Source organism: Alternaria atra, assembly GCF_907166805.1.
Source record: "Alternaria atra isolate CS162 genome assembly, contig: 28, whole genome shotgun sequence".
In the NCBI taxonomy this organism is placed as follows: domain Eukaryota; kingdom Fungi; phylum Ascomycota; class Dothideomycetes; order Pleosporales; family Pleosporaceae; genus Alternaria; species Alternaria atra.
The window spans coordinates 145,517-162,643 of NW_025091326.1; the positions used below are offsets into that span (position 1 = coordinate 145,517).

Sequence of the window (17,127 nt, forward strand, 5' to 3'; positions counted from 1 at the left end):
AACACAACATACGAATACACAGATACCCCGATGTCGTTCAGATTTCCTCCTCCGCCTCCACCGCCGCCGAAAGCTACATCCAGCGAGCAACCATACGCGAGTCAACGAGGTGATCCTGTCCGAGGAGGCGGTGATAGAGGTCGCGGGAGAGGCGGCTTCCACAACTCCGGTGGTAATGCCAGAGGTGGCCATGGGCAGAATCGCGGACGGGGAGATGCGCGCGGCAGAGGGGGTCAACGAGGTTATCAGAACAACAGGGGCGGCGCAAATCATAGAGGAGGGTTCAACGCTGGCAATAGGCAAAACCATATGAATGCGCCGTCAAACACTGCCGCTGCAAATGGACACAACAATCCCCCCTTCGCTGGCGGCGCGCAAGCACACGGCGCGGCACAACAACAATACGACCCTAATGCTCTCGCTCAGGTCATGTCATATATGTCCACACCGTCTGGCGTACAATCGATGGCCGCGTATGCCAATCACATGACGAGTACAGGCAACACCTCTGTTCCGCAATCTCCACAGCCTAATGAGAAACAATTGAGTCCTCGATATTCGCCTCAGCAGCACGCTGGTCAAAAGAGAAAGTTGAACGATCGAAACAACCAGGCCCAGTCGCAACCGAACCCACCGCAGTCGAGTTCCAAGCCGCCGAGGGCTAAGGCTGCCGTACCCCCTCAGATACCCAGCTTCGGCTTTTCCTTACCTACACCGTCTGTAGTACGACCGGACAACAAGAAGCGCAAAGTCAACCTGGGACTCTCGCAACAGCCGGTCCCTGATGAAATTAGTGATGAGGAGGACATTGATGAAGAAGCCGCATACACGGAAAAGCTCAAGGGTGGAGGTTTCGCGTTCGAGCATAACGGAGAGGCAATCAGTATACAGACAGGGGCAGAGGTCGCGGCGTGGATCAAGGACCGAAGAAAGAACTTTCCTACGGAAAAGAGGGCCATTGAGAAGGCAGAAGAGGCTGCAAGGAAACGGGCTGCCGAGCTTGAGTTCTTGCGTAGGGTGAGCGGCAAACCACCTAGGGAGCACAACATCGATACCGAGATCCAACAAACAAAACCTCGCGAAAGGAGACAGGACAACAAGGTGAAGAAGGATGATGGGGTAAAACAGGACGCCGACAATCGTCGACAGGAAGAACTCGCAGCGTTACGAAAAAAGCTTCACGAGAGCATGGTGAAGAAGCAGCCTGCGCCAAACGTAGTAAATTTGGGCCTAGGGTACGAAAGCGAGACGGACTCCGATGCGGAGAGTTCAGTCTTGTCAGAATCATCTGTGGTATCAAGCTCGGAAGAGGAGGACGAGTCCGAGTCTGAATCAGACGATAACAACGAAGCACCAGAACCTACATCGTCGAAGATTGCTCCGCCACCCATCAGGGTTCCGCCTCCTCCGCAGGCGCCGAAGAAAGCCGAAACGAAGAGCATGAGCGTATGTACAAATTGGAAGCGCAACGGGAAATGCCCTTATTTCAGCAAATGCAAATATCAGCATCCTCCAAGGGAAGAAGATAAACTGCCGGGACTGTATGAGCGCATGGTGGAGCAAGAGCTGGTCAAGGCAGATCAACTGGCCCTCGACGCGATCAAGTACCTGGGACAGAATGGGTTCCTAGGTTGATCGAAGTGGAACTGCTGGCGGGTGCGCTTCGCAGTCTGGAATGGTTCATTCGCCAATGACATATGTACATCCCTCATCTCCTACCCATACTTCATGTACCTTCTTCGCGTCCACGTCCCATCTCGCGCCAGGACCTATTGTTTCCTTTTTCGCATCAGGGTCGTCTGGGTATGTGTACGTTATGAAGCCGTTGAGAACGAGGTGTGTTGTCTTTCCGCTATGCTTGTGTGGCGAGTAGTGGGCATTGCTGCAAGAGAGTCAGGCTACATTCATTGGCGTAGGAGTATGTAGACTCACGGACTATCGGTCCATGTAAATACATGGTCGAACCCCCAGGACCGGACTTCGCTCTCTGCTTCTTTTCGTGACTTTGCCATGGTGAATGTGCGCCTAAGAGTTTATGTCGGGAATGTTGGTCTCCAATACATCGATAATATCTTTGAATGCTGGACCCTGAGTGACGTCGACGGCCTTGGCAAGGCTGGAACGGCACATGTCAAGCCTAGACCTTATTCTTACAGCACCGCAAACAGGGCAGCCCGCACTCTTTGCCATTGCGCATGCAGCAAACGTCGAGTGTTGCGTGTCAGCCCATAGCAGATATTAGCCATGACCTGTGCCCCACCAATTGGATGATCAAACGCCAGTGCGGCAGGCCAAGGCAGGCACGAGCTGAACATGAGGCTATTGCGCCCACTTCAACGTCGCGGGCCGCACCTCCTCATACCTTCACAACTAGATCCCGCTGCCACTCCGCACTTGGCTTATAGTTCCAACAGTAAGTTGCGCGTACAGGTGACTACCCAATATTGTAAGTATGTGAATTATTTCCACATATCATCCAATTGCAGAAGGACACACTGACACCGATCAGCGAGCTGAGCTGCCTGGACTCAGCCATTACTCAGGCACACAGACGCTTCAAGGGTCATACACCGCTACCACCTTACATTCTGTTGCTGTCTACAAACTTGCCTGAACCTTCTTCACTCTTCGATCCCGCTGTACGCAGCACAACCGCAAGATGACACCCACCAAAGACAACAAGCTGGGTACGCCCAAGGCCGTCAACCCAGAGCTTCAGGCAGGTGGTGGTACAGCATCGGCCTCCACTACAGCTCGCAAGGTCGACGCCTTATCACCACTCCTTACACAATACATCAAGGCAGTCTACGACGAAATCATGAAGCGATACGACTTGGGAACAAAGGAGGGACAATTGAAGTGGCTGGCGGAGGAGCAGCAGTGCTCAGGGCAGAACGCTGAGCTTCTGGCCGACGGCTCCTTCTCGCACTTCGCCAACTACTTCATGTCAGGATCGGCAAGTGTATTGAAGCCTGCGCAACCTGTGGATGAGTCGTATCCAATCTCCAACTACTTCATCTCCTCGAGTCACAACACATACCTTACCGGAAATCAGCTGTCGAGCGACTCGAGCGTCGATGCCTACAAGAACGTCCTGATGCGAGGATGTCGTTGCGTCGAGGTCGATGTTTGGGATGGAGACGAGCTTTCCGATTCTAGCTCAGATGAGGAAGCTGCCATGGGCAACCCAGGATCGAGTGACACGAGGAAAGAGAAGAAGAAGTCCAAGTCGGGTCTGAGTATCCGTAAGAGGCTAGGGCTCAAGTTTGGCAAGAAGAGCGACGAAGAGAAAGAAGAGGAATCACCGCAGCCGCCTCAGGATGGAGATAACAAGATCAAGCCCTGGCACTCTGCCTCTTACACGTCAAGGGCCGAGCCCAGGGTATTTCACGGCTACACTTTGACCAAGGACATGACGTTCCGCGCCGTATGCGCGACTATCAGGGATTATGCATTTGCTGCATCAAACCTACCCTTGATAGTAAGTCTCGAGGTACACACCGGTCCAGAGCAGCAGGAGATCATGGTTGAGATCATGAACGAGTACTGGAAAGGTATGCTACTTGAGCTACCCCTAGATCCAGCGCAGGGTCTTGATGAAGCTCATCTACCGACGTTGAAGGAGCTGGAGAATAAGATCCTGGTCAAGGTCAAGCGTGGGCATATGAAGCCAGTCGCAGTGGAGCCACAACCCACAACATTAGCCGCACCAGCATCAGCGCCGCCACTAGAGCATACCACGAGCACTGATTCTGCGGCTTCAGAGTCATCAGAAGTCGGCCCAGATGGAGAGAAGAAGCCTCCGGCGCCAAAGCCTAAGATTATCGAAGCACTATCACGACTGGGTGTTTATCTAGGAGGCTACTCGTACAAGACTCTTGATGCTCCAGAGGCGAAGATACCTACTCATGTCTTCTCCTTGTCAGAAGGAACCTTGATGGAAGTTCACGAAACGGATCCTGTCCGACTCTTTGAACACAACAAACACTTCTTCATGCGCGCTTACCCAAAGGGCTTGCGGTTGACTTCGTCCAACTTGAACCCTTCGGTCTTCTGGCGTGCTGGAGTTCAAATAGTAGCCCTGAACTGGCAACGCTGGGATGGTGGAATGATGCAAAATGAAGCCATGTTTGCAGGTACCGGTGGCTGGGTCCTCAAACCCGAAGGGTATCGCAGCACCAGCCAAGAGGTGACACAAAAGACCGCCATACCTCATCACGACCTTGACTTGACCATTGAGTTCCTCGCAGGACAGGATATCCCTCTGCCTCCCGAGGAGGACGACCCAAAGGATCTCAAGCCTTACGTCAAGGTTGAGTTGCACGTGGAGTCACACGAAGAGCGTAACGCCGAGCCAGTACCCGGTAATGGAAGAAGCCAAAAGGGCGAATACAAACAGAAGACGAAGACAACCAAGACCACGAACCCGGATTTTGGCGGTGAAGTCGTCAAATTCGTCAGTGTACCCGGTGTCACGGAAGAATTGACATTCGTCAGGTAAGTCTCATCTCTTTTTCTGCTACGTGTCAAGCACATGCAGGTTGCCATGGGACCTGCAAGCATTACCCTCGCACTCACAGATGCTCTTACCGTTCTACCAAGAAAGGTGCTCGAACACTGGTACCTGAGCTCCATCTGGATGGCTCTGCATCTTTTTGCTGCATACGCGACATTGGCTCGTTCCACAGCCGTTGCAACGAAAGCTTTGAGTAAGCGATCGTAGCACACAGCGAGGATCACGATTGGGATCGCCGTGCCTGCAGATCGCAGTTATTCCCGTTCCCACCATTGCAGCGCCATCGCCTTGTCGTTTTGTTAATGGTCCTCTGCTGTCGTTCTGGTCTATCGGTCATCCTGCCACCGCCTCACCATGCAGCGACGATAGCTCTGACATAGGCGATCCAATACAAGGGGAGCTTGCCCCGATACGCCGTTGCTTTGCTGCTCGTCTTTCGTTTGTTCATGCACATGCTGACCAGCCACCCCAGATTCAAAGTCATGGACGATGAACGACTCAGCGACGATCTAGCCGCTTGGGCATGCTTCCGCCTCGACCGTCTGCAGACGGGTCTACGCATGCTGCATCTATACGACTCAAATGGTGTCATCACCAAGGGTGTGCTGTTGGTCCGCATTAGGAAGACGGTCAGTACGGCTTGATAACTATTCGTTATTCCTGACCGCTACTATCGACATGTCTTTCCTTGGAGCCGCTGCCCTTTGTGGTGCGATGACATGCTAATGCAACGCTAGTTGTTTCCGAGAGGTGCAAGGGTCCAGCGTGGGAAGCAATTTGACCACGAGAGTTTGCATCGCCATCAACACTTGTATCATCAATTGAGAGATGAGAGGCATAGACAACGCGGTGGGCTACGTGGGAGAATTGCATCTTTGTAGTAGCGTCAGTTGGACCAGCTATGTCACTGGTTTTGGGGTCTGTGGTGTTTTAAGAGCCTTGAATAAACTGTGCTCAACTTACATGCACCGGTGCCTTTCACTATATAGCATACAACGCTGCAGCTCAAACCTTTTGCAAGGAACACACAGAACCTACTTGACAACAATTCCAGTTTGCTACTCAATGCCAGGAGTCAGTTTGAAGTGGAGGCCACAGTCTCTTGTGGCATGATTTCATTGGCCGGTCTTGGTGTCAGTATTCCTGTCGAGTGGAGAAACCCCTCGATAAGCAAAAGCGGCGCTTGCAGTCATTGCTGCTCGAGACGGTGAGTATCACTAATCCGGGATACGTAAAAGGTTACCGAGCGACAGTGCGCACACCACTGAGGCTGGACAGTGTTGACATCGCGTCGTCTCACGCAGTAGTGTTGACCCAGAGATAGCCCTTCTCTGTACGACGGGGCATCCGTTGAAACGGAAGCCGCCCTGTACATGTCTCCCCGGGCGAAAACAGGCGACATGCTGTGCAAGTCCCGATGGTGGACAAGGCTGATGGCTAGTGACGACCGCTTTTCCGACGACATGCGGCTTTTTGATGGTTTACTGTGTAAGTTGCCCAGCCGGGAACCGTCTTCCGCTTGCCAACCAAAAAGGAATGTAGTGTGCCGGTTCATCCGCCAGCTCAGTATCTCACGATCCTACGGATGGCCCTCTTGCAGATGGATATCGAACTGGAAACGCTGAGTCGAGAGCCGTTGAAGAAGCTGCTGTGGTACTGGTGCGACGTCAGGATTTCACGATTCCAACGAGGAAAACCAGTGCTGTGAAGCGACCTTGTCCTACCATGCAATCAGATCCGGATTCAGTATTGCGGACCTGCAGAACGGGTAGATACGGATAGGTTGTCGGAGTAACGTCTAAAAAGCGAGGTCAGAATGCGCTTGTTGTTCCTGGCTCGCCATATGCTGTGTAACAAAGATCTTGCAGTGATAGTCGCGTGGCGCCGATTTGAATCTGTATCTTGCATGTACCTTGCATGTAAGTGATGAGATATTGCTGTTTTCTCGGCCCGACCCCGTTGGTTTCATCCTGCGTTGCTCATCTAGAATTGCGAATCAGTTAGTTGGGAAAGTGATGACGAGAATACAGACCACAATCGAAATCTGATCATCTGTGGACAATTGACTGTCTGTTTCAGGCCCTCGTTCATTTAAAGTGATGAGCTAGCTAAATGCAAGCTGTGCCGAGCGAGTGATACGAGTACTTGAGTTGTATTAGAGAGGTTTCAAGTCCATCGGTGTAGCGTGTGCGGCGCGTGCGCCATGCTCAAAGTGGGACCAACGCACAAAATATGATGTGCATAGCTAGCTTCGTCGTAAGGCGACTGGCAGCTCTCAGCAAGCGACACGATTGGCTACTTTGCTTCGAGGCTCTGAGGAAGGACGATAGAGATTATGAGCATGCTTCGTTCGTTGTAGCGACCCCTCGTTCTTGACAGGTAACAGTGATTCTAAATCGGGTCCATGCGATTAAGGATTTGTACTTCAATCAGCTCAAGCTTGACGTAGCCTCAATGGGTACAGTCGTCGCGTAGTAAAGAGTAAATGGATCGGTGCGTCAGGTCACTCACCATCAAAAGCTTGACAGTGCTATTCTGAACACTCAGCTTCTCTCAATATGGCAGGCGGATGGAATGAACCCTTAGATCAACCTAGTGAACGGTAGCGCTAGACCGGTTGGCTAGACAGCCTCGTTCTACCAATGTGATGATAAGCTGCTAGTGTTGGTGCAGCATCTCAAAGGTTCTCTATTTGTATCTGTACATGGAGATTGTAGCTACAGAGCTGCAAGGACAACATTCTGCGGAACTGGCTTTACTGATTATTCTTGGAATCTAGTATGCGACGAGACATGGTATTCGAAATGGACCAGGAGATGGTCAGCGAACATGATCAGTGTAGAGTGCCGGCCGAATGGAAAGTCACCAGGCAAATATATTTACTTCGCTTAGGTAGATACGCACAGCACCAATACAACAAAAGCATCTAATCGGATGTTGTAACGAGAACCAAGCCGTGAGAATGGACGATGTACTTGAGCTATCACAGCTGAGAGTTGGCTGACCCTTGTCAGCAATGGACGAGAGCTGGTGGTAGAGAATGTGTTGGAAGTCATTGATGACCGGGTCTCGATGGCATACTAAGCTTCCGAGCTTGATCGATGTCAAAGATAGCAATGCTACAATGCGAATTCATCTCGTTTACTGACCATAGAGTTAGTGCACGATACTACTTGGCGAGAAGAACCCCAGCAATATTGGGTGTGAGATAATGACCGGATGTTTAGCATGTACGATCCGTAGTCGCAAATTAACTTACAGAAAAGTCCAGAAAGATCCTTGTCCAGCAGAGAAAAGAGACTGGGGGTTGGAGGTTTCAGGTGGTGAAAGAGACCAGTAGTCAGCGCAAATCGCGATCTTGTGGCTTAGCTCCATCAATCAGCCTTTGCAGACTGGACAGCTGAGGTCTACATCAGCCATGTACGACAGTTGAAGATGGTCGTATCATCGAAGGACGGCCATCGGTATGAGCTAACATGCGCAGCATCGATCGCACTCTAGACAGGCGGCGGCTCACCGGGTGCATCACCAAATAGTTTGGCTCACACAAAGTTGCAAAAGCAATACGAGCCTAGATCACGTAGGAAGGCAGGGATAGCGCGTAGGTTTGCCTGCAGCTGCATGTTGCAGGGCTCGTACATTCGTGGCTTTCTTAGCGCCGAACTCGACAAAACGAAATAGCGACGAGGATCAGCAACGTTACCAAGGCCGCAATCCAGAAGTAAGAAGTCGAATCAGGATGCATTCAGGAGATTGAGTTGCTGCAAAAGAACGACAATGTAGCTTGGCGGCTTCCAACTTGATAAGATGAAAGTTATTATTTAATATCGCGTGTTGGCGGTGGGTAACATTTAAGACTCATCTATCCGTCATTTACGGCTGATTTATTCGTCAGGTCTAACCTGAGCATGCAACGCAACGAACGGTTGACGGGATTACGTATTGGAGGTGGTTCTGCGCTTGAGCCTTTTGTGGCTTCAGTGTATACAACGGCTACCCTGCTCCAGAGCTGATTCGAATCTAGGTAGGCGACCTGGAAGTTTAGCGTCTCCAAGCCGCCGTTCGACATGTATCTGCCCGTGTGCTCCCAGTAAAGTGGAACTGCATGGCGCAAGCATTCCTGATGAGCTATCGGTGACGATGTACGATGACTCATGCACATGGTGCAGGAACAAGGCGAGAGAGACAGTCGTCTCCTTGGATTCGGAAGACTGCAGACAGATGCGGGCGCTACAAGCGTGCTTCAAAGCACAAGAGTTACGCTAGCAATAGGGGATTCTGGTGTACCGAAGCCGTTCGGGAAGCATACGAGGTATAAAGACACGTCTGTGGTCTAGATGGAAAGTCATCGCTCTGTCCAGCTCATCTCTGCAGTGCTCCCCACACTCATTCAATCCCTCTAACCGTGTTTTGTTTGCACCTGTCTATCAAGACATCACCGTCATTCGCTTCGACCATGTCATTGAAGACTCAGCTGCAACATCGACACCTGCCACAAAGCGTTATGCGTCTGCACGCGCCCATTGATAGATTCGCGGCCCCTTGTATGAGCGATGCTAATGGCATCACCACCATGCCGGTGAGCTCGAAGCAAATGTGCTTTTGGAGCATGTGCTGATTGTTATAGGTACCTGGTCGTCGTTGCCCTGCTTGTCTCGAGCGTGGAGACACGGTTTGGGTCATTCCGGGAAAGTGCTGCGCGCAGTGCGGTACCCCCGTTAACTAAAGAGACCTTTCCACAGTGAGAATACACATATCCCAAGTCAAGACTGTTACTGATTGCATTCAGGACGAACGTAGCTTCAGGACTCGAGATTTCGCTTGCTTTCGGGCGGTCGTTGTGGTACACGTAGAGTGACTTCCGCATCTTGCGCTTGGGGGTTGTTTGTCTGCATTTTCAAGTGTTGACCTCGCAACGTTGTACTTGTACTCGGGTAGGCGAATTGGTATTCACATTAGACGGTCGCTTACAGGTTGGTGCTGCTGTGTGCGTTAGACTCGAGCTCAATATATGTGTGCCAATCTGATAATCGGCAAGTTTGTAGATTGATTGTGGTTCCTCTTACCGAAATGGCATGAGGAAGTCCTTGAAGTGAAATTCCAGTATGTGAAGCGCAGGCTGTCGACTGTAGAGAGCAATGCATATTTTAGAAGCGCACATAACACCGCTATGGGATTCTGTTACGATGGATGTGATATCGGTATCATGCGCGGTCGCGATGCTTGTGAGTCTAAGCAAAGCTAGAAGTGAAAAGGGTCTCAAGTTTTGCTTGGCGCCTCACGGTCCGGGAAAGAGCGTCCAGGTGCTAGCAACGCTCAGAGTAACAGTGGGTGCCAACGAAGGGTGCTGCAGTCTGTCAAGGTAATTAATTTATGGTTTGAATATTAAGGAATGATGAAGAGAAATCGAACTGGATGAGATTATGCGACAAACAAATACACGAATGAATTAAGGGAGGTAGGTATCCAGCGGTGAGACGCCCTATGCTCGGAAAACAGCCGGGCAATGACCTGCGCGTGCAATTTCGGGCCTGACCATGATATCCAGTAAGCGCCTGTTCATCCCAGCATATGTGGTGATGTATGCCTAACTCCAACGCCATATCCAGATATGTTACAGATTGCCATTTAACCCAGGAAACAAAGCTTGGTCATTATAGTCGTATGGTGTGGGAGCGCAGAGAGCAGGTCGTGCTTGATGCATATGCTGGCCCGTCTCTATATCGCGTCTCGCTCGTCGCCCCCTTTATCGGGCTGTCGAATGGTGCGTGGAGTTTGGGGACGATGCGCTTATTGCCCCCCGGTTTGTCGTTCATGTTGAGTCATGACCCATCGCATCTTATCGCGAGTCTCCTTCAGCGAATCGACAAGTTTCTGCGCTTCTCGCTCCTTCTCTGGTAGTGCGCGTCGCAGCCTCTCTGCTTCTTGTATAAGGCCTTCCATCTCTTTCCGGTGCTCCTTTTTGTAAATCTCCATCAGGTTTGTTAGCTTGGCTTCGGTCCGTGTGGATCGAGAGGATTCGTGTTGTAGCTGATCGCTAATGATGGCTTGTCGCTTGATCTTATCGGCGTCTTCGATGCGCTTTCTCCGTAGCTCGTTGAGCTCGTCGTTGATCTGGCGGACCTTCTTCTCGTAGCCATCGGTGATGCGCTTGAAGCCGTCTCGTGCCGTCTCGAGGTTTGTGTCTGCCATACCCCTCATCTCGTATGCTTGTGAGAGCTGCCGTTGTGTCTCTGATCGTGTGTCGCCCAGCATCCTGAGCGCTTCTTCGGCCCGCTGTTCTGCTGACTTCCTTCTCTGTACCTCGGCGTCGAGCGTGGCTTTGAGCTCTTCCAGCTTCCGGTCTTTTCGTTCTATGGCTCTCGCATTGGTGTCGGCGAGCACCTGGAGATGTTGGTACTCGGCGCGGGAGTCTTCGGCTTTGGTTTGTGCAGCCGACACGCGCTTGGCTTCATCTTCCCTGGCGAGCTTCTCCGCCCTGAGTTCTCGTCGCAGGCGGTCATTCTCTTGTGTGATCTTATCAATGTATTGTGATGTCTTTGAGTTGGGGGTGCTGTAGTGGTTGGGGCGGTTCCACGAGCTGTTCTCGTCGGGGCTCATGGGCGCTTTGTCGACGGCTAGCGGGCCTGAGACGTTGCGGGGCGTTGTGTAAGAGGGCATGGTTGTGGTCGAGGTAGTGCGTGTTGGTGCGGCGTTCGCAGTGCGAGAAGTGTCGTCGGTGGTCCAAGCTGACCCGTTCATGTCATTCCTCTTGCGGGCGGTGAAGTTGAGTTCGGGGAGCAATGGTGCCGAGTCTTGGTGTTTAGGGTTAGCATCGAACGTTGCCCAAGACTGTTTCAGAGAGATGCATGCGGGAGTGCAAACAATGACAATGTGCGGCGCAGGTGGGAAAGATGTTTATGCGGCGCCGTCAGTCAGGATGATGGGTGATGCGCCGTGTTTGGGAACACCAAGGGTTCACCCGGGCGCTAAGCCTTACCTAGAACCGTAGTAACCGGGGCTACCTTCCTTCTGCGAAAGGGAAGCAGCGGCATGCTTCGAGTGCGCACTTGGATGGGAGCCGACATCTGTCTTCGAATTAGTCTTTTGTTTTCTGCAAGACGTCCATGGAGGACCAATGCTGCCGCGTAGCAAACGCCCACGAAAAGCAATGATAGAACAGCAATCTAGTGGAGAGAAGACAATGACTTACTGGTGGCTGACAGGTACTCATGCCTTGTTGATTGTCTTGGAGTACTCGAGCAGATCTTCGCAAGCTGTTAGCAGCTGATAACCTGTTCTTTGCTCGTTAGTGTTGGACAGGCAGTGTGGTTGACAGCGGGTGAGGTCGCGAGCGGTGGTTATTTGATGAGCAACATGAGCAGCCGAGTCAAAAGCAATCCATCTTGGAATGAAAACTAGTCTAGCTATTTCAAGCGCCTACAAACATCCCCTTCACTTCACCTCAAGAAGATTCATCGTGAACTGGTTATGCTGGTGTAACGGTTCGCCAATCAGCGATGACCCCTGCTCAGGTACCCGCTGTCAAGTGGGCTGAAACCCTGGCAACAGCCCTACCGGACGTGACGTGTGCGTTTCCACTACCACGAAACACCGCAATACGCCTAGGCTTGTCGACCTTCACGCGTTTATGCGGGAATCATTGCCAAATTTATGAGTATGCTGGGAGGCCCTCGATACCCCGTGGCTCTACGCCTTGATTCCCGATACCACCGCGAATGCCTCTCGCCACCAATCATTACTCACTTATCATGATCTTACAGCCTAAAGTATTCTACATGCCTCTCTACTCCGTCATAGTTATATCGGAGATAATATACCCCACACGACATTACCGACGTGGCTGAACTTCACCGCTTACGGGACGTTGCTGCGTTGTGAGTCACACCTGAGTATTTGTTCCTCGCAGCTTCCTAATTCTAGAATATCATGAACATAAATGCTACATGCACTAACCGCTGCCACTGCGACACACAAGCTCTTCGCCATCATGAACTGTATAGCCTCAGAGACATACTTCGCTCTGCCCTTTCAACATCGACCTGCTCATTCCGCTACCAATAAGAGTCAATGACCCAGGAAATAGCACAACACACCGGGCATGACTAACAAAGCCGTGTTTAAAGTAAACATATCCACCCAGGACACTTCACAAGAGCGATAGTTCGACTGTATAGGCATTGCTCCAGAATCTCGAGTAGTGCAGCAGGCGTACGAAAAACGGTTTCTATGAATACCACTATACTCGGGTTGTCATATCAACCCCTTACCGCTGCGAACGAAACATGGTGCACCATCTAGCACTAGAACAGGACGGTTACGTCAGCGACCAAAGTAGAACAATTATTGGACACATATATTGACCACAGGCTGCGTTCAGTCCATAGTTTACAAAACTCATCATCTCAATATTAAAGGAGTTTACTTTCATCACCCATGGCTAGTAAATATGCATCTGCACACATATTCGTGAAGGAAGCAGATGCTTCTTAGTCTACTTCATTAGCTGACGGTGTTCATTTTCTTGTTGACTGCGTAGGCCAGATGAAGGATTAGGTCAGACTGAGGAAGCAGACCGCATAGAAGCATGTGCTGAATAGAGAGGCTCGGATAAGGATTGGACCGGAGGCCCTTTTGAGTAGTAGAAAGTACAAGTGAAACGGATATCATTTCCTGTGTATGTACATCTAACGAGCCTAGTCTCCCTTTATCTAGAACATATCAGGTGCCTTCTTGACGCGGGTCTTGCCCTCGAATGGCTGCTCAGAGGAGATCTGGTTATTCCTCAACTTCTCCAGCTTACGCTCGTTGTCCTCGTTCGCAAGCTTCTTGTACTTCTCGATGACCTTGTCCATCTGGACTTGACTTCCAGCGGGGACGTTGTACGGCGATCCGACGTTCATGATCCTGCGCTCGTTAGCCTCAGATATCCACATTGGTGTTTCCTCTATTTGCATTGCTTCGCCTTGGTCTCGGCTTGAATCTCCTCTTCCCATAGCCTAGTATGCCACATTCTAGGTATTACGTACTCGGGAAACTTCATCTCAACATATTCCTGCGGCCGTGTGTTCAAGAACAGCACCCTGTCCTCACCCGCCTGCTCGATCATGCGCACGTGGTGGTCATTCTGCGAAGTCCACTTCTCGTGTAGTCCGGCCGTAGCATTGGCGATCATGCGGGTGAAGTACGGCTCGTTGTTCTCGCCGTCGTTTCGCGATATAGCGTAAACAGCCATTCCTGCGGGGATGACGCCGATTGAGATCCAGAAGCCATACTACATGCCAATTGAGTTAGTCACATTTCCCCCAAGTATTGCGGTATCGTGGAAAAGGCCTGGGACTGTTTGGGAGGGGTAAAGGACGGTTGACATACACCCATAGGCTCGTCTGCGGCTGGGCTCGGGTGCCCGTGAGCGTGTTCATCGTGGGCGAAGCGGCGCGACTGGCGCGGGAGGGAGGTTCGGCTCGTCCGGGCAGCAGCCACTGCTGTTCTACGTAGTGACTGCATCGTGAGGTTGCTGGCTGTCGTTGATGTCGCTAGGGTTCGCGATGATGCTGAGCTCGAGATCCGCTTAGTCAGGTTGCCTTAGCGGCTTGGCATTTATATCCGCTTCTTTCTCATGTGCGACCCAACAGTGCCATTAGGATGGCATTCTGACTCTTAGGACCATGGATCTATCTTGTCATTTCCACTTTCTAAAAATGCCCCAAAGACAGTGTTCCCCAGGATTTCGTCAAGTTTTCGCACAACATTACCATTTTTACTCTTGTTCGTTCATGGTAGATTGCACTGAGCCATTTCCATAATATTTCAGCGCCGTCTCGTTACATCATCTAAAGATGACGCGGACAGCTATTGCATCAAAGCACGTGTGCTGATAGCACATATGAAGGTTTACAGGCATTGACTCGATTAGTGAGCAGCCCCTCTCTGTTGGCGGTGCCGTTCGCGAGCATGAGACATGACAAGACATCTTGTTTGCAACGATGTTAGCAGACCAACTGTGGGTTCGCATAAGCTGCAACGTCTGAGATATTGAAACCCCAGCATGAGCCATTTCGAATTAGGGGTATTAGCACTGTAACGATATCTCATCCCAGAACAACGTACATGGTGAGAGATGATGCAAATCTTGAGACAGCGACCCTGCATTCAAAGAGAGATCGCATGTTGATGATCAGTAACCACTTGCTTGCACCGTGCTATTGAACGTGCCTTGATCATGCATTTAGTCACGTGCATGTCCCAATTAGGAAATGACTGTCCGAACCTCGGTATCTTCTCCGCAGAACACCTATGGGGGATCTGTGCGGACACGAACTACAATAACACGAGCGAGCCATGATTTACTCTCAGTCTCTTCAGCCATTCTTCGACCGAAAAGACGGCACTTCCCAGTCCCTTGTTCGAGATAGACATTACCAAAACCTACTGGAATTTACCCATAGATCTAATCACATCGCATCGCATCACTAGGATTCCAAGAGCTGCCATCATGCCCTCGTACACATCAATCCACCTTGCCGAACGGCCACAAGACGGTGTTGTTGCCGGCAAGACCTTCACGCCAAAGCAACAAGAAGTCCCATCGGCATCATCCCTCAAAGATGGCGAGGTCCTCTTTCAGACACTCTATTTGTCACTTGACCCAGCGATGCGCGGCTGGTTGAACCCGACGCGTTCTTACATTCCTCCAGTTGAGATTGGCGCTGTGATGCGCGGCAGCGGTATTGGCCTTATCGTCGCAAGTAAGAGCAAGAAATTCCCTGTTGGTACATACGCGACTGGTATGTGTGGATGGTCCGAGTACTCTGTGCTTAATGAGAAGCATGTCGAATCATTGGATCTGCCAGAAGGCGCTGTGCCAACTGACGCGCTGGGCGTGTTGGGAATGACTGGTCTTACCGCCTACTTCGGTATCCTGGAGATTGGTCAGATCAAAGCGGGAGATTTCGTGGTAGTCAGCGGCGCAGCTGGCGCCACAGGAAGTGTCGTGGGCCAAATCGCTAAGCTGAAAGGCGCAAAGGTCTTGGGACTTGCTGGCGAGGATAGCAAGGTGTCGTGGCTGAAGGAAGAGCTTGGCTTCGACGAGGCACTGAACTACAAAGATCCCCAGTTCGCGAAGAAGTTCAGGGATGCAACCAAGGGTCTTATTGATGTTTACTTCGACAACGTGGGTGGGGAGATCCTTGACCTCGCTCTCTCACGAGCCAAGCCTTTCGCGCGGTTCGTTATGTGCGGCGCGATTTCGGAGTACAACAAGAAGAAGCCTCAGGGTCCAAAGGTACGTCACGTCTCAGTGCCCAGTTTGCTGGTTACGTTACTAATCGTACGTATAGAACTACATGATGATCATCTCCATGCGCATTCGTATGCAAGGATTCGTCGTTTTCGACTTCGCAGACAAGTACGCCGAAGCAAGGAAACAGCTTGCTCAATGGCTCTCAGAGGGAAAGCTCAAGCGAAAAGAGACAATCATCAAGGGAGGTATCAACAAGGCGGAGGATGCACTAGTTGGATTGTTCGAGGGAAAAAACACCGGTAAGCTTGTCTCATCACGATTGAGATCATGTTACTAACAATTGCAGGCAAAATTATGGTGCAGGTGGCGGACCCAGAGGCAGTAAAGGCGAAGTTGTAGATATAGAATGAACCATCAGACAAGTCCATGCCGAATGAATGTGTTTCTATATACGCAATGTCAGTATGGACGCTCTCGTTAAATACTGGGCGAGATCGAAACCGAGGATACTTAGTCCAGAGACTGCAGGATGAGCACAGGACTAGCGAGGAAGACCAGGCCTTATTCACGATCTATAGTCACGTGGGAGCTACCATTCATGTATATTAGCTTGAGCCGACCGTTGACGTATTTACGATTTTCCTTCCGAGCAGGCGGAAGGAAGGTTATCGCAGCTTGCACAAACGTCAGTCGTGGCAACTAGAGATTCGAAAGCGCACATGCTAGTAGTGCATCTTCGTTCGACAGAAAATACCTTATAGAGAAGTTTATATTTGCCACTGCAACGTGCATGCTTACATGCATCATGAATAGCCTAGTCTCGATCAAGCTTAGGAAGCAACCATGGATTCCTTCCATTGTGCCACTATTTTCAGGATCCGACGATTGCACCCCGCACCTCAGACACCCAGACTTAATGTGACATTTACCTCCACTCGTATCTAGAATGGCCGAACCACCACTATTTGCTTACGATCCGTTACCTACTGGCTGTATTCGCCTACTAACACCCTTATCAGGCGAAACCGCTGACGGCCACTCTTGGAGCGTATAAACGGTACGTCTAGACCGACCTGGTCTAAAATTTGACGCACTTTCATATGTGTGGGGTTCGGAGGCAGAACACTTCGATGTTACTCTAAACGGCAGCGTTTTACAAGTGCATCGCAATCTATACACTGCACTACCTTACCTTGCGCGCCGAGGAGACACCAGTCCAGTACGACCAATCTGGATCGACGCTGTATGCATCAACCAGGCGGACCAGGAAGAGAAGATGGTGCAGATCCGGGAGATGAACCGCGTCTACAGGCAGGCAAAGAAAGTGTGGGTGTGGCTCGGTATTACAAAATACCAAAAGCGGATTCCT

General features: G+C 51.0%; 6 protein-coding genes across 6 annotated transcripts; 3 read left to right on the plus strand and 3 right to left on the minus strand.

The window, feature by feature from the left end:
* Nucleotides 1-30: 30 nt before the first annotated feature.
* ALTATR162_LOCUS7084 (uncharacterized protein) lies at nucleotides 31-1,635 on the plus strand (the record flags this gene model as incomplete). Its single annotated transcript, XM_043314710.1, has 1 exon — nucleotides 31-1,635. One exon carries the CDS (start codon nucleotides 31-33, stop codon nucleotides 1,633-1,635), a length of 1,605 nt encoding a protein of 534 aa, XP_043170645.1.
* Nucleotides 1,636-1,680: 45 nt separating this feature from the next.
* On the minus strand, nucleotides 1,681-2,012 carry ALTATR162_LOCUS7085 (uncharacterized protein; the record flags this gene model as incomplete). Its single annotated transcript, XM_043314711.1, has 2 exons — nucleotides 1,681-1,882; nucleotides 1,933-2,012. 2 exons carry the CDS (start codon nucleotides 2,010-2,012, stop codon nucleotides 1,681-1,683), a joined length of 282 nt encoding a protein of 93 aa, XP_043170646.1.
* Nucleotides 2,013-2,659: 647 nt separating this feature from the next.
* On the plus strand, nucleotides 2,660-5,160 carry ALTATR162_LOCUS7086 (uncharacterized protein; the record flags this gene model as incomplete). Its single annotated transcript, XM_043314712.1, has 2 exons — nucleotides 2,660-4,497; nucleotides 4,989-5,160. 2 exons carry the CDS (start codon nucleotides 2,660-2,662, stop codon nucleotides 5,158-5,160), a joined length of 2,010 nt encoding a protein of 669 aa, XP_043170647.1.
* Nucleotides 5,161-10,306: 5,146 nt separating this feature from the next.
* ALTATR162_LOCUS7087 (uncharacterized protein) lies at nucleotides 10,307-11,176 on the minus strand (the record flags this gene model as incomplete). Its single annotated transcript, XM_043314713.1, has 1 exon — nucleotides 10,307-11,176. The coding sequence occupies one exon, from the start codon at nucleotides 11,174-11,176 to the stop codon at nucleotides 10,307-10,309; it is 870 nt and encodes a 289-aa protein (XP_043170648.1).
* A 2,051-nt stretch (nucleotides 11,177-13,227) lies between these two features.
* On the minus strand, nucleotides 13,228-13,751 carry ALTATR162_LOCUS7088 (uncharacterized protein; the record flags this gene model as incomplete). The annotated part of the gene is made up of 2 exons (XM_043314714.1): nucleotides 13,228-13,423; nucleotides 13,546-13,751. 2 exons carry the CDS (start codon nucleotides 13,749-13,751, stop codon nucleotides 13,228-13,230), a joined length of 402 nt encoding a protein of 133 aa, XP_043170649.1.
* A 1,260-nt stretch (nucleotides 13,752-15,011) lies between these two features.
* On the plus strand, nucleotides 15,012-16,157 carry ALTATR162_LOCUS7089 (uncharacterized protein; the record flags this gene model as incomplete). The annotated part of the gene is made up of 3 exons (XM_043314715.1): nucleotides 15,012-15,800; nucleotides 15,856-16,057; nucleotides 16,105-16,157. The coding sequence occupies 3 exons, from the start codon at nucleotides 15,012-15,014 to the stop codon at nucleotides 16,155-16,157; spliced, it is 1,044 nt and encodes a 347-aa protein (XP_043170650.1).
* Between the last annotated feature and the right edge of the window lie 970 nt (nucleotides 16,158-17,127).